General features: G+C 44.5%; 1 protein-coding gene across 4 annotated transcripts in view; it reads right to left on the reverse strand.

Annotated features, from left to right (window-relative positions):
• Positions 1 to 21705, reverse strand: part of SBF1 (SET binding factor 1) — a 211465-nt gene that overhangs the window by 75352 nt on the left and 114408 nt on the right. For all 4 annotated transcript variants that reach the window (XM_075857594.1, XM_075857593.1, XM_075857592.1 and 1 more), the window contains 4 exons: positions 14023 to 14100; positions 8290 to 8403; positions 8077 to 8205; positions 7869 to 7967 (listed from right to left, as the gene is read on the reverse strand). In XM_075857594.1, the coding sequence (XP_075713709.1) occupies positions 7869 to 7967; positions 8077 to 8205; positions 8290 to 8403; positions 14023 to 14100 (420 nt within the window). The remainder of the gene's footprint in view (positions 1 to 7868; positions 7968 to 8076; positions 8206 to 8289; positions 8404 to 14022; positions 14101 to 21705) is intronic.

Below are 21705 nucleotides of genomic sequence, written 5' to 3' on the forward strand. Positions count from 1 at the left end.
ACTTCTTGGGGTGTATGCTTTGGAAAACCGGGTACTGAAACGGTTTAATAGGGGTCTCCGTTTATACAAACGGTCAAAACTGGGGTCATCTCGGGGTGGGCACGGCTCATTATCAGTATCTCGGGGTGGGCATGGCTCATTATCAGTATAATGTAAGAAGCGACGTATTGCCTAATTTATTTATTTTTTTAGGTTACAGTTCAGTCCTGAAGTTGCTTCGAGGGGCCCATATATTAGAAACCCCTATCAAAACACCCCATTTTAGAAACTAGACCCCTCAAAGTATTTACAACAGCATTTAGAAAGTTTATTAACCCTTTAGGTGTTTCACAGGAATTTAGAGCAAAGTAGAGGTGAAATTTACATATTTATTTTTTGTCAGAAAATCCTTTTTATACCATTTTTTTCTATAACACAAAAGGTTTTACCAGAGAAACGCAACTTAATACTTATTGCCCAGATTCTGCAGTTTTGAGAAATATCCCACATGTAGCCCTAATGCGGTAATGGACTAAAGCACCGGACTCCGAAGCAAAGGAGGACCTAGTGGATTATGAGACTTCTTTTTTATTAGGCACCATGTCCGGCTTGAAGAGGTCTTGTGGTGACAAAACAGTGGAAACCCCCCAAAAGTGACTATTTTGGAAACTAGACCCCTTGAGGAATTCATTGCGGTTTTCATGGGGTGAATGCGACTTTTTGATCCGTTTCTATTCCATTTTTAGGTGGCGTGGTGACTAAAAAACAGCAATTCTACTATTGTTTTTTTATTCTATTTTTTTTACAGCGTTCACCGTGCGCTATAATTGACATATTCACTTTATTCTGCGGGGCGATACGAGTACGGCGATACCAGATTTTTATAGTTTTTTTTTTATGTCTTATGGCGTTTGCACAATAAAATACGTTTTGTAAAAAATCATTCACTTTTTGTGTTACCTTATTCTAAGAGCCAGAACTTTTTTATTTTTCAATCAATAAAGTCGTGCTAGGACTTATTTTTTGCGTAACGAACTGTAGTTTCGATCAGTACCATTTTTAGGTACATGCGACTTTTTGATCTCTTTTTATTCCATTTTTTGGGAGGTGAAGTGACCAAACAATTGTGATTGTGGTACGGTTTATTATTATTTTCTTTTACGGCGTTCACCGCGCGGGATAAATAACGAAATAATTTTGTAGTTCAGGCCGTTACGGACGCGGCGATACCAAATTATGTATAGTTTGTTTGTTTATATATTTTTATTAATAATAAAGGACTGATGAGGGAAAAGGGGGGATTTTTACTTTGATCACTTTTAAAACTTTTATTTTCTTATTTTTACACATCTTTTTTTTTAAATTTTTTTTACTTTATTACTTTGTCCGACTAGGGGGCTTGAGGGCAGGAGGCCCTGATCGCTATTCTAATACACTGCACTACATGTGTAGTGCAATGTATTAGAGCTGTCAGCTACTCACTGACAGCAAGCATAGTGGGTCCTGACTTCGTCAGGACCCACTAGGCTTCCGTCGATGGCAGAGCCGGACGCCATTGTTTGGTGTCCAGTTGCCATAGTTACAATCGCCGGCCGCTATCGTGTAGCAGGCTGGCGATTGCAGCTTAACCCCTAAAAAGCTGTGATCGCTATTGAACACGGCTTTTCAGGGGTTAATCAGCGGGGACACAGCGATCGGTCCCCGCAGTAGGAGCTGTGACAGCTGCTGTACGAGACAGCAGCTGTCACAGTTCCTGCATGTGTCTGGAGGACGGCCCAAATGGCCGTTACTCCCGTGACGTACTATTCCGTCATGGAGCGCGAAAAGGGCGCTTTCCATGACGGAATAGTACGTCACTGAGCGTTAAGGGGTTAAAATTCAATGTGTTCTGACAATTCCAAGTCCTCTTCTAAGCGGACTGCAGCCGCTAATTATAGTGGTTTCATGCAGGCAGTGCGGTCATCAGAGATGGTGGTTTGACTCTAAACTTAGATAGTACAGACTACAGAGCAATATTAGCATTACTATATAAAGACCTTCAGTTCACATTGCGCTTTTAATCTTCATTTGTATGCTTAATAGTTATTTACAATAAAGTTATACGCTATAATATTAGTAAGCATTCAATAGGTACCTGGGAAACAAGGGCTAATCTTTTTGCATTGGGTCCTCCTTTTGTTTTTCGTGTATCCTGTAGGAGGGGCCACAGTTTTGAATTCCTAGTGTCAAGCCTCCTAGTGACCACAGCATATACCCATGGTCTGCGTCCCCCAATGTAATGAACGAGAAATACAATTTCTCCCGCATAAAACATAGCCACGTCAATGAAAAAATTAAAAAAAGTTATGGCTGCTGAAAGGAAAAAACAAACGTTTCACTGGCAATTAACCCCTTAGTGACCACAAATAAGCCTTTTCACGGCAGTCACTAAGGGGCCCTAGGCTAGGTCGTCGCCTTTTCACAGGGGCCTAGTCCAAGTCCTACATGGGTGTCCCATGCAGGCTGGAGCCAGGCCTCGGCTGTCTGATTAAAGCCGGGCTCCTGCTCCAACAGCAGCGATCGAAGTTAACCAAGATTGCGGCCGTTTAACGTATTAGATGCCGGGGTCAATCGCGACCGCGGCATTTTAATCATTCGCAGAGGAAGGGAGCTTCGTCTCACCCATCGGCGACCCGCAAATGCTATCGCGGGCCTCCGATGGGGTGTCATGGCAGCCAGGAGCCTAATAAAAAGCCCCCAGGTCTGCCCTGGGTAAATCCCTATTAGGACGGTGGAATGTCCTAATAGATTGCCTGTCAGATACACACTTAGGGCTTATTCACACTAGCTTGTTTTACGTCCGTGCTACGCGCGTCGCACGGAACTATGTTAATGAATGGGGCAGTTCAGACTGAGTGAATTTGACGCAGCGTATGTGCGCTGCGTGAAACTCATGACATGTCCTATATGTGCCCATGTTTCGCGCTGCACGCACCCATTGAAGTCAATGGGTGCGCGCAAATCGCGCACGGCACACGGAAGCACTTCCGGGTGCCGAACGTGATTCGCGCAACAGCAGTAAAAGAAATGAATGAATGAATGAAAACAGAAAAGCACCACGTGCTTTTCGGTTTGCAAACATAAAAACAGAGTGTCATAATGATGATTTATGACCACATGTGGGGTATTGTTTTACTCGGGAGAAATTGCTTTACAAATTTTGCGGTGCTTTTTCTTTTTTAGTCCTTGTGGAAATTAGAAAAAATTAGCTAAACCTACATTTTCTTTGAAAGAATGTAGATTTTCATTTTCACGGCCTACTTCCAATAATTTCTGCAAAAAACCTGTGGGGTCAAAATGCTCACTATACCCCTAGATAATTTCATCAAGCGGTGTAGTTTCCAAAATGGGGTCACTTTTGGGGGATTTCCACTGTTTTGGCACCGCAAGAGCCTTTCAAACCTGACATGGTGCCTAAAATATTTTCTAATAAAAAGGATGCCCCAAAATCCACTAGGTCACCTGCTTCTTTGCTTCTGAGGCCTGTGCTTCAGTCCATAAGCACACTAGGACCACATGTGGGGTATTTCTAAAAACTGCAGAATCTGGGCAATACATATGGAGTTGCATTTCTCTGGTAAAACTTTGTGTTACAAAAAAAAAAAAAAAAAAAAAAAAAGATGAAAAATGTATTTCTGCAAAAAAGAAAGAGAAAAAGCAATTTGAAAATTTCACCTCTACTTTGCCTTAATTCCTGTGAAACATCTAAAGGGTTAAGAAACTTTCCAAATGCGGTTTTGAATACTTTGAGGGGTGAAGTTTTTAAAATGGTGTGACTTATCCGGGGTTTCTAATATATAAGGCCCTAAAATCCGCTTCACAACTGAACTGCCCCCTGTAAAAATTGCCTTTTGAAATTTTCTTGAAAATGTGAGAAATTGCTGCTAAAGTTCTAAGCCTTGTGAGGTCATAGAAAAATAAAAGGATGTTCAAAAAGCGATGCCAATCTAATGTAGACATATGGGAAATGTTAATTAGCAACAATTTTGTGTGGTATTACTATCTGTCTTATAAGCAGATACATTTAAATTTAGAAAAATGATAATTTTTCACAAAATTTTGGTGTTTTTCACAATTAAATACTGAATGTATCGAGCAAATTTTACCAGTAACAAAGTCCAATGTGTCACGAGAAAATGTCAGAATCGCTTGGATAGGTAAAAGCATTCCGGAGTTATTACCACATAAAGTGAAACATGTCAGATTTGAAAAAAATTGGCTGTGTCCTGAAGACCAAAACAGGCTGTGTCCTTAAGAGGTTAAAGTATTTTATAAGAGAAAAAGTGGGGTTTTCATATTTTTTATTTGGGATTTTTATTTATTATTAACTTTATTAAACTTTTTGATTACTTTATTTTTAGTCCCACTTGGGGACTTCACTATGCGATCTTCTGATCGCTTTTATAATACACTGCAATTCTTCTGTATTGCAGCGTATTATTGCCTGTCAGTGTAAAACTGACAGGCACCTGCTAGGTCATGCCTCAGGCATGGCTTAGCAGGCATCCACTACAAGCAGAATTGGGAGCCTTTGTTAGGCCCCCCGGCTGCCGTAAAAGCAATTGGCACCCTGCGATTGCAATTGCAGGGTGCCGATGGGGTGAGAGAGGGAGCACCCTCCCTCCAAAACCACTTGGATGCGGTGCTCGCTATTGAGCGCCGCATCTAAGGGCTTAACCGGGTGAGATCGATGGTGAAATCGATCCCGTCCGTTAGTGCAGGTGTCCAGCTGTCTTTAGACCGCCTGACACCCGCTTTAGCCAGAACAGGACACCCGTGCCGGGTTTATGTCAGAGCCCCATGAAAAGGCAGCGCTCTGGCATAAGTACCCTTAACGTCTGCCGTGAAAAGGCATATAGGCGGTCGTTACGGGGTTCAAGGTCTAGGTTTGTGTTTTTATCTGTATTTTTTTTTCTGTACGGTCATCCTATATTGCAGATAAACAAAACACTAACTTGTAATACATATCTGTTCTCATAATGCTGGCCATACACATTAGATTAGAGTCATTCACCTCGCAGCCAATGAAATAGTATGCTGGATCCTTCATGCGAAAAATCTTACTATAAAAATCCCAGACAGATAAAGTACATGGATTAAAAAAACTATTTAAAAAAATGATCTACTGCAAAGTGGAGAAAGATTTGCGATAATCAGCTGATCGCATTATGTACACATAGTTTTAACCAATGACCGGCTGAAAAACAAAATGAAAAAAAAAAATGTTGCCAGACACCTTTCTGGCGTCAGACATTCGCCATCGTAAACGATCATTGACCATAGTGTAAAATTTTTAAAAAAAAGATCAGCAATAAAAATTACAATCTGCCATTTCGGACGACTTATTTATTGCGCGTGGCCAGCTTAAAGAGGCTCTGTCACCAGATTATAAATGCCCTATCTCCTACATAATCTGATCGGCGCTGTAATGTAGATAACAGCAGTGGTTTTTATTTTGAAAAACTATCATTTTTGAGCAAGTTATGAGCTAGTTTAGATTTATGCTAATGACTCTCAATGGACAACTGGGCGTGTTTTTACTTTTTACCAACTGGGTGTTGTACAGAGGAGAGTATGAGGCTGACCAATCAGTGACCAATCAGCATCATACACTTCTCATTGTTCCAGCCCAGCATGATCCACAGCACAGTGAGATTGTGCAGTGAAAGAAGCTGGGCTGGAACAATGAGAAGTGTATGATGCTGATTAGTCACTGATTGGTAAGCCTCATACTCTCCTCTGTACAACACCCAGTTGGTAAAAAATAAAAACACGCCCAGTTACGCGGTGGGCGCAAGGTGGCGCTTACAAAGAATGGTGCGCAAACTGGCTTTTAAAGACACCATACCACCATTACAGATGTTGTGGCGTTTCCAGTCCACAAATACTGATGGCCTATCCTCAGGATAGGCCATCAATATCTGATTGGTCAGGGACAGACACCCGGCACCACCATCGATTGGCTGTTTTGAAGGGGCCATATTGCTTATACGAGTGCTGCTTCAACTTCATTTCCTTTACTGCTCACACTGTGAATCGCAGATACACTTGAAGCGGTTCACAGTATTACAGCCTTCTACCATTCAAGTGTATACTGTAATACTGTGAACCGCCGCTACAAGTGTGTCCGCGATTCAGTGTGAGCAGTAAAGGAAATGAAGGGGAAGAGACGATCGTACGAGCATCGCGGCCCCTTCAAAACAGCTGATTGGCAGGGCTCCGGGGAGACGGGCCACCACCAATCAGATAAGGCTCTATTCAAACGACATGTACCGAGTGTCGGCCGATAAAAACTGAAGTTTTTACCGGCCGTTTTGCATCCGTTCCGGGCCGTGTTTCTGTTTTCAACGGCCAATTTTGACCTGTTTTGCATCCGTTTTTTTCCCTGTCCATTTTAAAGTCCGATGAATTTTATTTGTACATTTTTTGCCACACATTGCCCTCTGTAGATACTGCCACAGCCCCCCCTGTAGGTAGTGCCACACAGCCCCCCCTGTAGGTAGTGCCACACAACCCCCCCTGTAGGTAGTGCCACACAGCCCCCCCCCTGTAGGTAGTGCCACACAGCCCCCCCCCTGTAGGTAGTGCCACAAAGCCCCCCCCCCTGTAGGTAGTGCCACAAAGCCCCCCCCCCTGTAGGTAGTGCCACACAGCCCCCCCCCCCCTGTAGGTAGTGCCACACAGCCCCCCCTGTAGGTAGTGCCACACAGCCCCCTTCTACATAGTCACCCCTCATAGATGGCACCCAACCTACCTTCCTGTAGTGGACAGTTCCAGGAGAAGTCTCTCACTTCACTGTCCATATATGGACAGTGAAGTGAGGGACTTGTCATGGATCGGAATCCCCGGCCACAGCATCAGGTGATATTAGCGGTCTCTAGACCGCTGTATCACGGAGCTCCTCAGTCGGCTCGTAAGCGCTGCTGTTCGGAGCAATGTGATCGTTGTGACAGGTTGTCTAGAGACAGCTGTATCACGGAGCTAAAGGCCACGGGGGAGCGGCAAACCTGCTTTTTTTTTACTTGGGACTGTTCGATCTTTTGATCGCTATTATAATACAGTGCAATATTTCTGTATTGCAGTGTATTATTGCCTGTCAGTGTAAAACTGACAGGTATCTGTGAGGCCATGCCTCTGCCTAACAGGCAATCAATAAAGGCAGACCTGGGGGCCTTTGTTAGGCCCCCATAGAAACCATCGGCAACCCACGATGCACGCGTGGTGCCAGTGGGGTGAAAGAGGGCGCTCCCTCCCTCTAAAACCACTCAGAGGCGGCACTGGCTATTGAGCGCCGCTTCTGAGCGGTTAAATATGATTGGAGACCACTGCTAGTGGTCTCCAATCGTTGCCCTGAGGCCCGAGGCTGTTAGCAACAGCCCGGGCTCCAGGAGATCCCCGCCCGATGCGGAAAAAGTTCTTCTGAAGTGCCGCCTCGAAAAGGCAGCACTTCAGAAGAACTACCCCAAACGACCAACGTAAAAAGGCTATATGCCAGTCGTTAAAAGTTTCTAAATGTATGAGCTATAGATATGCAACCTATTAGTAAAGCAAGCTCAATTAGTTACTGAAACATGAAAACTTAGTTCATAAAAAGATTACATTCATAACATAAAAAGCATAACTTCATAGAGTGCCAAAAAAAAAAGCTGAAACTAGTGTCCAGTATTTTTAATGGAAACCAATAGGCTATTTTTCCCCCTATCCCTTATGGAAATGGCCAAGGACGGACTTTTTTTTAAACAGGAGTGTGGACCCAGCTTTTGGATCTTAAAATCAAGCAATATTTTTTAAATTCTGATTTCTGTTCCAACCAATTTATACAATGACTGACCCAACCACATAAAACGTACATTCCTGTAGAGCTTCTCAGCTAGTTCTTGCACATGCTTCATTAGGTTTTTCTGACTTCCCACCTGGTACTGTATTTTCTGCACATCATAAGCAACCAGCTGTAAAGAAGAGTAATAAAATAGAGTCAAAAGAAAACTGACAAGGTTATAATTATAGTTATGATTGTCTGGGGTTACAAATGTTCTTTCTATATATAGTAGGGTCTACCTCATCAAATAAATCAAGAGATCTGTATGGTGGACCCCTCTCCGTGACAAACCCTGCAAACGCCATGCCCTCCAGAACCTTGGTTAGAAAATCATCTTCCACTAATCCACGCTGACCCAAAAAAGAAGCCTGGAAAATATAAATACATTTAATAACGTAAACGGTTGTTCACAAAACAATATACAGATCTGAAACAAAAGGGAGCAAACCAACCTTATGAAACCGTATGACAGGTTCTGGGTGAACTCTTATAAGCTGAAGACAACAACGATATCCTTGCAAAATCTGAGCAAAAAGACGAAGGAACACAGCACGCACTTCCATATCCTGTAATTAGGCACAACAAAAATTGTACAGAGCATCTATATATCCGAACTACTGATACTTTGTAATATATCTTGTTAGTACCTCTTTCTCCACTTATCAGGCTCCATTCCCCCCTTCCCTACTAACGGTTCACTCACTATGAATTAACTGCTATATCCATCACCGCAAGATGAGACGGACTAGTAACTCATTGAAGGATCAAGTTTACATGCTGCCCATTTTAGTATATGGAGAGGGGAGGAGGAGAGCAGGAGCAGAGTGAGAAAGGCAGAGACACACATGTTTGCGCTACAAAGAAATTAGAGAGCAAGATGTTCTTTTCTCTATTATGTCAGACATAATAGCAGTTATGCACCACCCACTAGCTCAATGAAAACATAATTAGAAAGAGCCTGCAGGGGGGAACACTGCTAAAAAATGATACAGTGCCTTACGAAAGCACACCCCCCCCCCTCATTTTTTTTCCTGTTTTGTTGCATTATATCCTTGAATTAAAATCGATTTTTGACAGGCTTGTATCGTTTGATTTACACAACATGCCTACCACTTTGAAGGTGCAAAATACACACAAACAATAATGAAGACAAAAAACAGAGAACTTTAATGTGCATAAGCATTCACCCTCTGAAAGTCAATACTTTGTGGGGCCCCCGTTTGCTGCATTTAGAGATACAGGTATCTTGGGGTAGAGGTCTATTAGTTTAAGACATTTAGACACTAGGATTTTTGCTTATTTTTCTAGGCAAAACTGCTTCAACTTTTTCAAAGCTAGATGGGTTGTGTTGGTGTACAGCAGTCTTCATGTTATGCCCCAGATTCTCAATTGTGTTGAGGTCTGAAATTTTACTGAGCTATTTCAAGACATTTTAATATTTTCCCTTAAACCACTCTAGTGTATCTTTAGCAGTAATTTTAGGGTAATTGTCCTGCTGGAAGCTGAACCTCCTTCCCAGTTTAAAATCTCTGGCAGACAATCATAATTTCCTCAAAAATTGTCCCGCATTCACTGCCATCCATCCTTCCTTCAATCATTCCGTGTTTGGGGGGGTCTAACCCATGCTATTTGGCCAACTCAAGTTGTGTTTTCTTATGTTTTTTCTTTTAGCAATGCCTTTTTTTCAGGCCTTTCTTCCATAAATCCCCGCTCTGTGGAGTATATGGCTTAGGCTATGTTCACACGGGGTATTTTGCCGAGTTTTTTTACACGGAAACCGAGTCGCAAAACTCGGCAAAAACGGCCCGAGAACGCCTCCCATTGATTTCAATGGGAGGCGTCGGCGTCTTTTTCCCGCGAGCAGTAAAACTGCTTCGCGGGAAAAAGAAGCGACATGCCCTATCTTCGGGCGCTTCCGCCTCTGACCTCCCATTGACTTCAATGGGAGGTAGAGAAAGTGTATTTCGCGCTGTTTAATGCCCGTGGCGCTCAATGGCCGCGGGCGAAAAACGGCGCGAAAATCGCCACGAAAATCGGCGTGCAGGGAGAGGAATATCTGCCTCAAACTTCCAAACGGAATTTTGAGGCAGATATTCCTCCTGCAAAATACCCCGTGTGAACATAGCCTAATAGTTGTCCGATGGACAGATACTTCCATCTCCACTGTGGACCTTTGGAGCTTCTTCAGGGATATCGCTGATGTCTTTGTAGTATCTCTGATTAATGCCCTCCTTACCCAGTCTGAATTTTGGTTGGTGGGATTCTCTTGTAAGGTTGTAGTTGCACCATATTCTTTTGTTTTTGTTATAATGTAATTAATGGTGCACTGTGGGATATTTGTTATAACCCAACCATGATCCATACTTTCCCACAACTTTGTCTTTTACCTGTTTGGAGAGCTCCTTGGTCTCCATGTTGCTTGCTTAGTGGTGTTGCAGACTCAGCGGCCTATCAGAACAGGTGTATTTATACGGACATCATGTGCAGGGCCGCCATCAGGGGGGTATTAGGGGTAGTACTGTAGGGGGCCCGGCCAAACTTATTTGAAAGGGGGGCCCGGCAACTGCCGCGACTTGCTTTTGGTAGAAAAAAACAAGCCCCTGCAATGGGGCCTGTTCTTTTCACCAAAACAATGTCGTGAGCTGCTGCGGGCCCCCCTCTCATCACCGCCGCTTGCGCGTACGAGCGCGCACGATCGCAAGCGCGCGCCCACGTGCGAACGACCAGGCGCGCCGCCGAGAGTGAGCAACACAAGTACATCGACGGGGAAGGACAGCCACACAGGGACAGCGGCGCACGGTTACTTACCTGCTGGCCCGCCTCCGACTCCTCCTTGTCCGCCTCCGACTCCGCCTCCTTCTCCAGAGCGTAGCTGCGTAAGGAGAGGGGGAGGAGTCTAGTTCTTGCGCGGCGGCAGTTCTACGATCCCCGCCATTTTCTGGAGCCTGGAGGTGAAGGACGACGTCTGGACCGAAGGCATCGCCTGAAGAGGACTGGAGTGGGAGCAGCTCTTCTGACATGGTGAGTAAAGTGTGTCAAAGTGCTGTTTAAGTATGGCCCTGTTCACACAGAGTATTTTGCAGGCCGAAAAAATCTGCCTCAATATTCCTTAAAGAATTTTGAGGCAGATTTTGACCTGCCCACACTATCTTGCTGCGTTTTTTGCTGCGTTTTTTGCCCGCTGCGATTGAGGACAGCAGACAAAAAACGCAGGGAAAACTGCATTTTCTGCCTCCCATTTATTTCGATGGGAGGTCAGAGGCGGAACCGCGGCAAGAAAGGACGTGCTGCTTTTTCTTTTTTCTGCGACTTACTCTCATTGATTTCAGATTAAATCAATGGGAGGCGGTTTTGGAAGTTTTTTGGTGCTGATTCTGACGCAGTGTCCGAGTCAATATCAAGGCCCAAAAACTCTGTGAACTGGGCCTTATTGTTAGGGCTTATTCAGACGAACGTGTAATACGTCTGTGCAACGTGTGTGATTTTCACGCGCCTCGCACGGACCTATGTTACTCTATGGGGTCGTGCAGACTGTCAGTGATTTTCATGCAGCGTGTGTCCGCTGCGTAAAACTCACGACATGTCCGATATTTGTGCATTGTTCGCGCATCACGCACCCATTGAAGTCAATGGGTGCGTGAAAATCCCGCCCAGCACTTCCGCAGCCGTATAAACTATGAATGAAAACAGAAAAGCACCACGTGCTACAAACAGAGTGTCATAATGATGGCGGCTGCGCGAAAATCACGTAGCCGCGCATCATACGCTGCTGACACACGGAGCTGTTATGGACCTTTTGCATGCGCAGAACGCCACGTTTTTGCGCACGCAAAAAAGCACACGCTCGTGTAAATCCGGCCTTAGGGTAGGAACACACTAGGCATGAACGCTGCGGATATTATGCAACACATTTTATTGTGGATAATCCGCAGCGTATTACAGTCGCAGCAGAGAGGATGAGATTAGAACAAATCTCATCCACACGATGCAAAAATAATGGACCTGCAGTGTGGCTTTTGGCTTTTTAAACCGCAGCGTGTCAATGTATTCTGTGGGATCGCCGCTCGTCTGTTGCGGAAATGCTGCGGTTCTGCCGCAAAAATCACAAATGAGAAAAAAAAAGGTACTTTTTTACATTTATAAAAAAGTTTAGACTTGCCCCGGCCGTAGTCCAAGTGACGCAATCCTCTATTATTAGCGCAGCCCGGAATAGAGGATCGCGTCACCAGGACTACGGCCGGGGTAAGTCTAAACTTTTTTATAAATTTTAAAAAGTGCCTTTTTTTTTCTTCTCATGTGTGATTTTTGCGGCAGAACCGCAGCATTTCCGCAACAGAGGAGCAGCGATTCCACAGAATACATTGACACGCTGCGGCTTAAAAAGCCAAAAGCCACACTGCAGGTCCATTATTTTTGCAGCGTGTGAATGAGATTTGTTCTAATCTCATCCACTCGGCTGCGACTGTAATACGCTGCGGATTATCCACAATAAAATGTGTTGCATAATATCCGCAGCGTTCATGCCTAGTGTGTTCCTACCCTAAGGCCGGATTTACACAAGCGTGTGCTTTTTGCGTGCGCATGCAAAAGGTCCATAACAGCTCCGTGTGTCAGCAGCGTATGATGCGTGGCTAGGTGATTTTCGCGCAGCCGCCATCATTATGACACTCTGTTTGTAGCACGTGGTGCTTTTCTGTTTTCATTCATAGTTTATACGGCTGCGGAAGTGCTGGGCGTGATTTTCACGCACCCATTGACGTCAATGGGTGCGTGATGCGCGAACAATGCACAAATATAGGACATGTCGTGAGTTTTACGCAGCGGACACACGGACACACGCTGCGTGAAAATCACTGACAGTCTGAACGGCCCCATAGAGTAATATAGGTCCGTGCGAGGCGCGTGAAAATCACGCGCGTTGCACGGATGTATTACATGTTCAGCTGAATAAGCCCTAACAATAAGGCCCAGTTCACAGAGTTTTTGGGCCTTGATATTGACTCGGACACTGCGTCAGAATCAGCACCAAAAAAACTTCCAAAACCGCCTCCCATTGATTTAATCTGAAATCAATGGGAGCCAGTCGCGGAAAAAAGAAAAATCAGCACGTCCTTTCTTGCCGCGGTTCCGCCTCTGACCTCCCATAGAAATCAATGGGAGGCAGAAAATGCATTTTTCGCTGCGTTTTTTGTCTGCTGTCATCAATCGCCGCGGGCAAAAAACGCGGCAAGATAGTGTGGGCAGGTCAAAATCTGCCTCAAAATTCGGTGCGCAGTTCCAGGCGGGTGCGCATGCGCGGGAGTTTGCGGGTGTGCGCGATCGGTCGCACGGGCGGCAGTGCTTGACGACCCCCATGCTACCCAGGGCCGCCATCAGGGGGGGGTATTATGGGTACTGATGTGAGAGGCCCGGCCAAACCTAATTGAAAGGGGGGCCCGCAGCTCACGACATTCTTTTGGTGAAAAAAACAAGCCCCATTGCAGGGGCCTGTTTTTTTTCTACCAAAGGCAAGTCGCGGCAGTTGCCGGGCCCCCCTTTCAATTAGGTTTGACCGGGCCTCTCACATCAGTACCCATAATACCCCCCCTGATGGCGGCGCTGGGTACCATAATATAGTGCTGGACGGAGTACCGTTAACAGGCGGTGCCACGGTAGGGGGGCCCAGAAAATTTAGCTGTAGGGGGCCCTGAAATTCCTGATGGCGGCCCTGATCATGTAACAGGTCATGGGACACTGTTTGAATGCAAGGGGGATCAAATTCAACTAATTATGTGACTTCTGAAGTTAATTGGTTATTTAAAGGTTTTATAGCAAAGGGTTGAATACTTGAAAAATTTGGACTATTTTGTCAGGTGCATGGAATTAAAATAGATTAAATAAAATTGCATGTTTTAATGCAATGAAACAAAAAAAAACAAAAAAAAACAAGGGAGGTGAACACTTTGGCAAGGCATTGTACAAGTCCTATAATGGCCAGAAATGGTGTTAGTCCTCAAGTACACACATATTGACAGCTTATTCTAAAAAGTCACCTGATAAGACAAGTATGCTTTAAAGAAATACACCAGCAAGGTGTTGGTGTCACTGACAAAGTATCAGTTTGCTTTAATTGGGAAACTACACTTGGCAAGTTGTGTGCTCGTAAGGCAGATTCTTGGATCCTACTTTCAAAGGCACTCATTTACCTGCATCCGAAGAGTGGAAGTTGTTATAGAAGATGGAGGGAATGCCAAATCAGCAATTTGTAAAGAAGGGTCCAGAACCTGATGAAAGGAGGAGCAGTTAACAGTTATGATACTATTGGTATAGGTTCAACGGAAAAATAATGTTCAGATTTTCAAATCAGTTAACCGACTTGTGAAAATAAATGAGGTAAAAGGGGAGACCACAAAAGAAAACCAGTAGAAATTGTATTAACAGAACAGTGATGTTTATTAACCCTTTCATGACCAAGGGTCATTAATGCCAGTGTCCAGGTCAAATTCTCCATTTCTGATATGCGCTTCTTTAAACGATAATATCTTTGGAACCGCTTCGAATATCACAACTATTTTTACAAGAGTTATGAGGCTTTCATTTTCTAGATTTGTTTAATTAATTCAGTGTTTTTACATTTTATTATGAGAAAACAAATCACTAAAAATGTTAAAAAAAAACAAAAAACACTTTGGTAATTTTTTATATCTATCTACACATACACTGCAGAACTCTGTAACAATTAGTCCTCTTCTCTCTCCGTCACCCTGGATCGCTGTGAGGGGAGAGTGAAAAGGGCTGTATACACACGACCGTCAAAAAAATGGCAGTCAACAACAGTTTTTCATGTCTGTTTTGCATCAATGGGTCTCAAAATTTGAATCCATTTCCCGGCCGTCTGATCGTTTTTAACTGGCATTTGCTATCAGTTTTTCATGGACGTTAAAAAAAAAAATTTAAAAAAAAAAATAAAAAAAAAAAGGATAGATTTTATTTGTTAGGTTTTTTTCCCCAACCCCCTGAAAACACCACAGTGCCCATGTAGATAGTGCCACATTGCCCACATAGATAGTGGCAATAAAGTGCACACTGTAAAAAGTGCCAGTGTCCACAGTGCCACAGTTCTGTAGATATGCCCAGTGCCACACAGTGCCCATGTAGATATCGCCAGTGTCCCCTGTAGATAGTGCCAATATAATGCTACAGCACCCATGTAGATCGTGCCACCCCCGCTGTATATAGCACCCCCTGTAGATAGCGCCCCCCCTGTAGATCGCAACATCCCCCCTGTAGATCGCAACATCCCCCCTGTAGATCGCAACATCCCCCCTGTAGATCGCAACATCCCCCCTGTAGATCGCAACATCTCCCCTGTAGATCGCAACATCTCCCCTGTAGATAGCGCCACCCTCCCCGTAAATGGCACCCCCTTCCTGTAAACAGCACCACTGTAGCTCCCTGTAGGAGCAAAATACCTCTGGCCGAAGATTACGCTCCTACAGAAAGCCGCTGATGTCGCTGTCCATATATTGTCAATGACGTCAGGGGTTAACTATAAAAGCGGAATCCCCTGCCAGAACGGGGATTCCGTTCCAGGAGCAGCCCCTGACGTCACTGTCCATATATGGATAGTGAAACAAGGGGCTTCTCCAGTAGCGGAATCCAAGGCACAGAGTGATTTGACACCTGGGATTCCGCTCCGAGAGAGCCGCTGACGTCATTGTCCATATATGGATAGTGACAGCAGGGGCTTCTCCAGTAGAGGAATCCCCCCCGGCACAGAGCGATCTGACACCGGAGGTTCCACTCCTGGAGAGCCGCTGACGTCATTATCCATAAATGGATAGTGACGCCAGGGGCTTCTCCAGTAGCGGAATCCCTGGCCAGAGTGTCGGCCGGGGATTCTGTTCCTAGAGAGCCACGAACGTCGTTGTCCAAATAAACAGTGACGTCAGGGGCTCGCTCTAGAAGCGCAATCCCTGGCCTGTGCGATCTGACACCGGGGATTCCGCTCCTAGAGTCAGTTCAGGTGGCGCTATCTATAGTGGGGGGTGTTATGTTATTTACAGCAGGGGGGGGGGGGGTTTTGCTATCTGCAGGGGGGCGGCACTATTTACAGCGGTGATGGAGACACGCCGGGGGCTCGCTATAGGAGGAGAAACCCCAGCCAGAGCGCTGGCCGGGAATTCCGATGCTGGAGGAAGCTTGGGTGGCACTACCCACAGAGGGTTTTGCGCTGCCTGAAGGGGGTTGTGGGTGGCACTATCTACAGTGGGGGGTGTATTCCGGGGCTCTCAAAGCCTTGGCCGACATGAGTGCAGTGCTGCTCACAGTGAAGCAGCACTGCGCTCATTAAACCCGTTCCAGGCTGTCAACGTCTATACACGTGCTAACTGCATGGGGCATCGGCAGTTAGAACGTATATAACCGTATGGCAGTCGTAAAGGGGTTAATGTCAAAATAAATGGTCAGCTAGCTCAGGTTGGCGTTTTCTTCTGTTCAGCAAATATAAATATATAATAATAATATAATTAATTCGTGTTTTTGCATCGGTCACCAAAACAATCTTCTTTAGGTCATTGGATTAGTAATTTTAGAATTATATTATAAGAGTACGTTGCACTATGTAAGGCTTATTTTCTTCATATAGCTCCTGTATTTTAACTGCGTATCGTAACCAAAATAACTGCTCAATAATTATCAGGAATCAGCAAACTATGCATATTAGAATATAGATGTATATTAGATATAGTGCAGACAAAAAGGTTTGTCTAACCTTGCATACTTCCATTCCTTTGCATGGCTTTTGTTAAGGGGGTTTTACACATGACGATTACCGGGCATACGAACGTTAATAGAACGCTTGTTGCCGATAATTGCTTAGTATAAACAGGGGAACGATCAGCAGATGAACGAGCAAACACTCGATCATCTGCTGGTCTAATAGTTTTAAAAAAGTAAAAGCTTATCGTTGTCGGCAGCATATCTCCCAGTGTGAACAGGGAGACGCGCTGCCGACATGATGATAATATATGGGGACGAGCGATCGGAGTAACGACCGCTTGTCCCCAGCCATAGCTCCATGTGACAGGAGAAAACGAGAGCCGATTAATAAAGTATCGATCGGCGCTCTCTGCAGCAGCCGAGTGACAACCGGTCTAAACGGGCCTTTAGTCTCAGTTCATACATGTCCTTTTTGCCCAAGTCATGACAAGAGAGCTCTGTATACACAGCAGCTGTCAATCATTGGTGAGAACTCTCCTCATGTTTTCAATAGTTTTTTATTAAACAGTTTTTTGTAATATAATAATAACACAGACTCGCAGAGTCTCAACTTTTGCATATCAATAATACAATTAAACAAAGTATTAGACCAACATGGTCTCCAATAAATCTCACATTATATATCATTCATGATGTCAACACTTCTGCCAAATATATAGTATATAAATGCCTTCATTACTAACATAGGTAACCAATCTTGACATCACATTGCTTTATAGAGTACCTTAACATGGCCTCTAAGGAAAAAATATAAGAGAGAAAAACAAAACACACACAATAAACAAAAGAAGGATAAGGAGGGGGGGAAGGAAAGGTGTAGGGTAGAAGGGTCTCCTAACCATCTCTATGTATTCCCGAAAATGTGTGGTTCCTCCATGGGTCCCAAATGGCATCAAATTTGTCTAATGTACCCGCCAGCTGATGTGTTAGGCGGTCATTAACCATTATCCATGAGATCTTAGCGATCAACATATCCATAGACAACGTGGGTGTTCGCCAGGCCCTAGCAATAGTTATTTTAGCTGCCAGAAACACATATCGGAGAAATTTACATGCGGGGGCCCGAACCTCGGGAATAGGACCGCATAGCAGAGCCGTAATCACATCCCTGGGGGGTTTGACTTGGATCACTGTGTTAATAAGCTGGTATACCTGGTTCCAAAATGTGGCAACCACTGGACACTCCCATAGAATATGCATTAGTGTACCCTCCGCACCACATTGTCTAAAGCAGTGCTTATCCACCAATGGGTTAAAGCGAGCTATACGAGTAGGGACCATATACCATCTCATTAATACTTTATAACCCGCTTCCACCAAGGATGTATTGATAGATAGTTTTGAGGTCGTACATGCCATCTCCCGCCACTGCTCCAATTCCACTCCCGTACCTAAATCGTGTTCCCATCGTGTCATGTAAGGGAGTTTACCTTCCGGAGTAACCAGATCGGAATATATCGTGGAAATTTTATGTCGTAAGCCAGAAAGCCAACACAGCCGTTCAAAAGTGGTCAATGTGCTGATGTCCCCCCTCCTGGATTTCCAGTTCAACAAGAAGTGGTGTATCTGGATATATCTAAAATGCTCCGATGGGGGCATCGAGTGTGAGTCCTTAAAGTAATCCAGAGTTCTGATGTCCCCCCCTACAAAAAAGTCCTTAATCCTGTAAAACCCCTTATTGAGCCACCACCGGAATTCCATTCTACGCAGACCCGGAGGAAAGGCAGAATTACCCGTGATGGTCATGAGCGGATTATGGGGTGATTTAATATGGAATCTCTTTCTAAGCGAGTCCCACAGCTGTAACATCTGAGAAAGCACAGGGGAGAGAACCGGAGGCCTGTCCGAGGACTCCATCCACAGTAGCGTTTCCAGCGGGAAACTGGTACATGCGGCCGTCTCAATTTGCGTCCACTGGGGACAGTATGGTCTCGCATACATATCTGTAAATTGCGCCAGACGTGCTGCGTGATAGTATTGTTGGATATTGGGAACCCCCAGACCCCCCGCCGTTTTAGGGGTGAATAAAGTTTGTCTCTGTATTCTCGGTCTTTTAGAACCCCAAATAAACCCCATGATGAGCCCTTGGATTTGTCTAAGCGCCTTCTGAGGGACCACAATAGGGAGCGTGCGAAAATAATATAGCAATCTGGGCAATATCGTCATTTTGATGGAGGCAATGCGGCCAAACCATGAAAGATTAAGAGGGGACCATCTAGTGAGATCCGTAGCTATTTGTTGAAAAAGTGGAGGGAAATTGTCCTCGTAAAGGGACTCTATGGTAGGTGTCAATTTAATACCCAAATACGTCAATCTACGTGCATCCCAATGAAAATCAAAGTTAATTTTTAGGAGCTTCACTACCCCTATTGGCAATGTAAGATTCATTGCCACCGACTTGGAGTGATTGACCTTAAGCCCAGACAGCTTGCCAAACTGATCAAGAATATGAAAGAGATTCGGCAATGATGTGAGAGGTGTCGATATGAAAAGCAGTATGTCATCCGCAAACAAGGCACATTTGTGTTCTACTCCTCCCACCTTCACCCCCCTAATGTCGGGAGAATCTCGTATGAGGTTGGCCAATGGCTCAATAGCCAGCGCAAACAGGGAAGGCGATAGCGGGCACCCCTGTCGCGTTCCTCTGCATATTGGAAAAGCTCCCGACATAAATCCCCTAGAATTTATTTTTGCTGTAGGAAGACAATATAAGATCTTAAGAATAGACAAAAATCCCGTACCGAAGCCCATTCTCTCAAGGACATAAAACAAATATTCCCAGGATAGCGAGTCAAAGGCTTTCTGGAGGTCAAGGCTTAATAACATACTTTGACGTCCGGAAGTGCCATCCCACCCCGAACGAACAGCTGAGATAATGTCCACAGCCCGTCTCGTCTGGTCTTCCGCCTGGCGGAGGGGTATAAATCCCGCCTGATCCTTATGTATATATGTGGCTAGGAATGAATTCAATCTAACCGCCAGAATTTTTGTCATAATCTTAAGATCCACATCAAGAAGGGATATCGGGCGATAGTTAGCCTGATCTGTATGATCCTTATGAGGCTTGGGGATAAGATGTATATAGGCTAGATTCGAAAAAGGGGGCAAATTGTTACCCTCCCGATAAGCATTGAACAATTCAACCATGTGCGGGGCCAGGACCTCCCTAAAGTGTTTGTAATAACCTGAGGAAAACCCATCTGGCCCCGGGGCTTTGTGAGCCTTCAGATTTTTAATAACATCCAATACCTCCTCCAATCTAAATTCAGCATCCAGTGTTTCTCTATCCCCTTGGGAAAGTTTAGTAGGGAATGTTTTTTCCAACAAGACCCTAGCCTTATTTTTATCAAACTGAGGTGGAGCTGAGTACAACGCTGAATAAAAATCCTGAAAGGCCTTTACAACTTTTGTGGGATTCTGTGATAAAGATCCATCCGCCAATCGCAGTTTCGGTGGTGTTGAGGTGTTAAATCGGGGCGTGAGGCGTCTAGAGAGTAATGTTCCCGGTTTATCCCCTTGTGTAAAAAACTTATGTTGTGACCAACGCAGACTTTTTTCCGCCCAACTTGTCAGACATAAATTTAATTCTGTTCTAGCTTCTGCTAATTTTGCTTTAATAACTGCTGAGGGGTCTGTTTTAAATTTCTTAGACAGGTCCGCAAAATTCCTCTCCTTTAACGCCAGAACCTCCTTCAACCGTTTCTTATTACGCGAGGCTATCTGGATGAATTTCCCCCTAATCACTGCTTTGTGAGCCGCCCAATTGGACATAATTGAGGTGTCTGGTGCCTTATTAAGTAGAAAATATGTGTCCAATTCCCTTTGGATTTCTTTAACTATCTCCTGATCCGATAGTAATGACTCATTCAATCTCCAAGAGGAGATAGGCGGTCTCCCACATAAATCTGACAACCGAACCACAATCGGGTCATGATCAGACCAGGGTGTAGCTAAAATCCTAGCATCCGTGACCTTAGGGAGTAAGCTAGTTGACATCATAACATGATCAATACGGGTGTGGATATTATGGGCTGAGGAGAAATAAGTATAATCCCTTGCTGTGGGGTTAAAATCCCGCCAGACATCTATGACGTCCACCGAATGGAAGAAACGTGCTACTTGTATGCTGGTTGACGTAGGAGGTATAAGTCGCACCCTGAATGCGTGGGATTTATCCATGGACGCGTCCAAGGCGATATTAGAATCCCCACCCATGATTATCGGGCCCTCTATCGATGAATGGATCTTGCGCCACATACCCTGGAAGAACGCCGGTTGATTGGAGTTCGGGGCATAGTAGTTAATAAAGGTTATTGGAGATTCATGTAACAGACCCGAGACCAGGATGTACCTGCCATCCGGGTCAGAGATCGTGTTGTGAGGTGTAAACGGGACCGACCGAGACAACCATATGCCCACTCCCCTGTGCTTAGTAGAGGCACTAGCCAAAAATTTTTGTGAGTAGTGTTTATGAAAGTACGATGGAGCAGAGGAGGTAGAAAAATGCGTTTCCTGTAAAAATAGTATATCAACATGAGAGGATTTATAATACAAGAAAGCTTTTCGACGCTTGATCGGGGAATTAAGGCCCTGCACATTATGTGTGAGTAAGCTAAAGGTTTTAGCAGATTCCATGGCCGCCATCATAGAGCAGGAGGTAGAACCATGTGCTTATTAGGATCCCGCCATAGAGACAAAGGTCAGAAATAGGAAAGAAAGGAAAGGGAAGGGGGTAAAAGACAGAACAAAAATAAGACATACACAAGGTATCAATAGTACCGAACATAGTCTACCGACTAGGCAGTCAAGGAAGACTGCTAACAGGGGGACAGCAGACCGTCGTGAAGGCACAGCATTTCCGAAAATATATATCCAGACATTCAACCCCTTAACCTATATCAACCCTGAGCATAATAGGCATTCACATGTTAAATATAAGGTAAAGCAAACTTTCATATTTTTTAAAAAAAACAAAACAAACATATCTATAGCCAGAGTACCAACTCACTGCGAACTTGACCCATCCAAACCCTTCCTCGCCTTTTTCGGGTCAGCTTATAAACAAATTTCCATTACTATAAGTGGGAGTCCAGAGAAGCAAAAGAAAT

Source organism: Rhinoderma darwinii, chromosome 3 (genome assembly GCF_050947455.1).
Source record: "Rhinoderma darwinii isolate aRhiDar2 chromosome 3, aRhiDar2.hap1, whole genome shotgun sequence".
Taxonomy (NCBI): domain Eukaryota; kingdom Metazoa; phylum Chordata; class Amphibia; order Anura; family Rhinodermatidae; genus Rhinoderma; species Rhinoderma darwinii.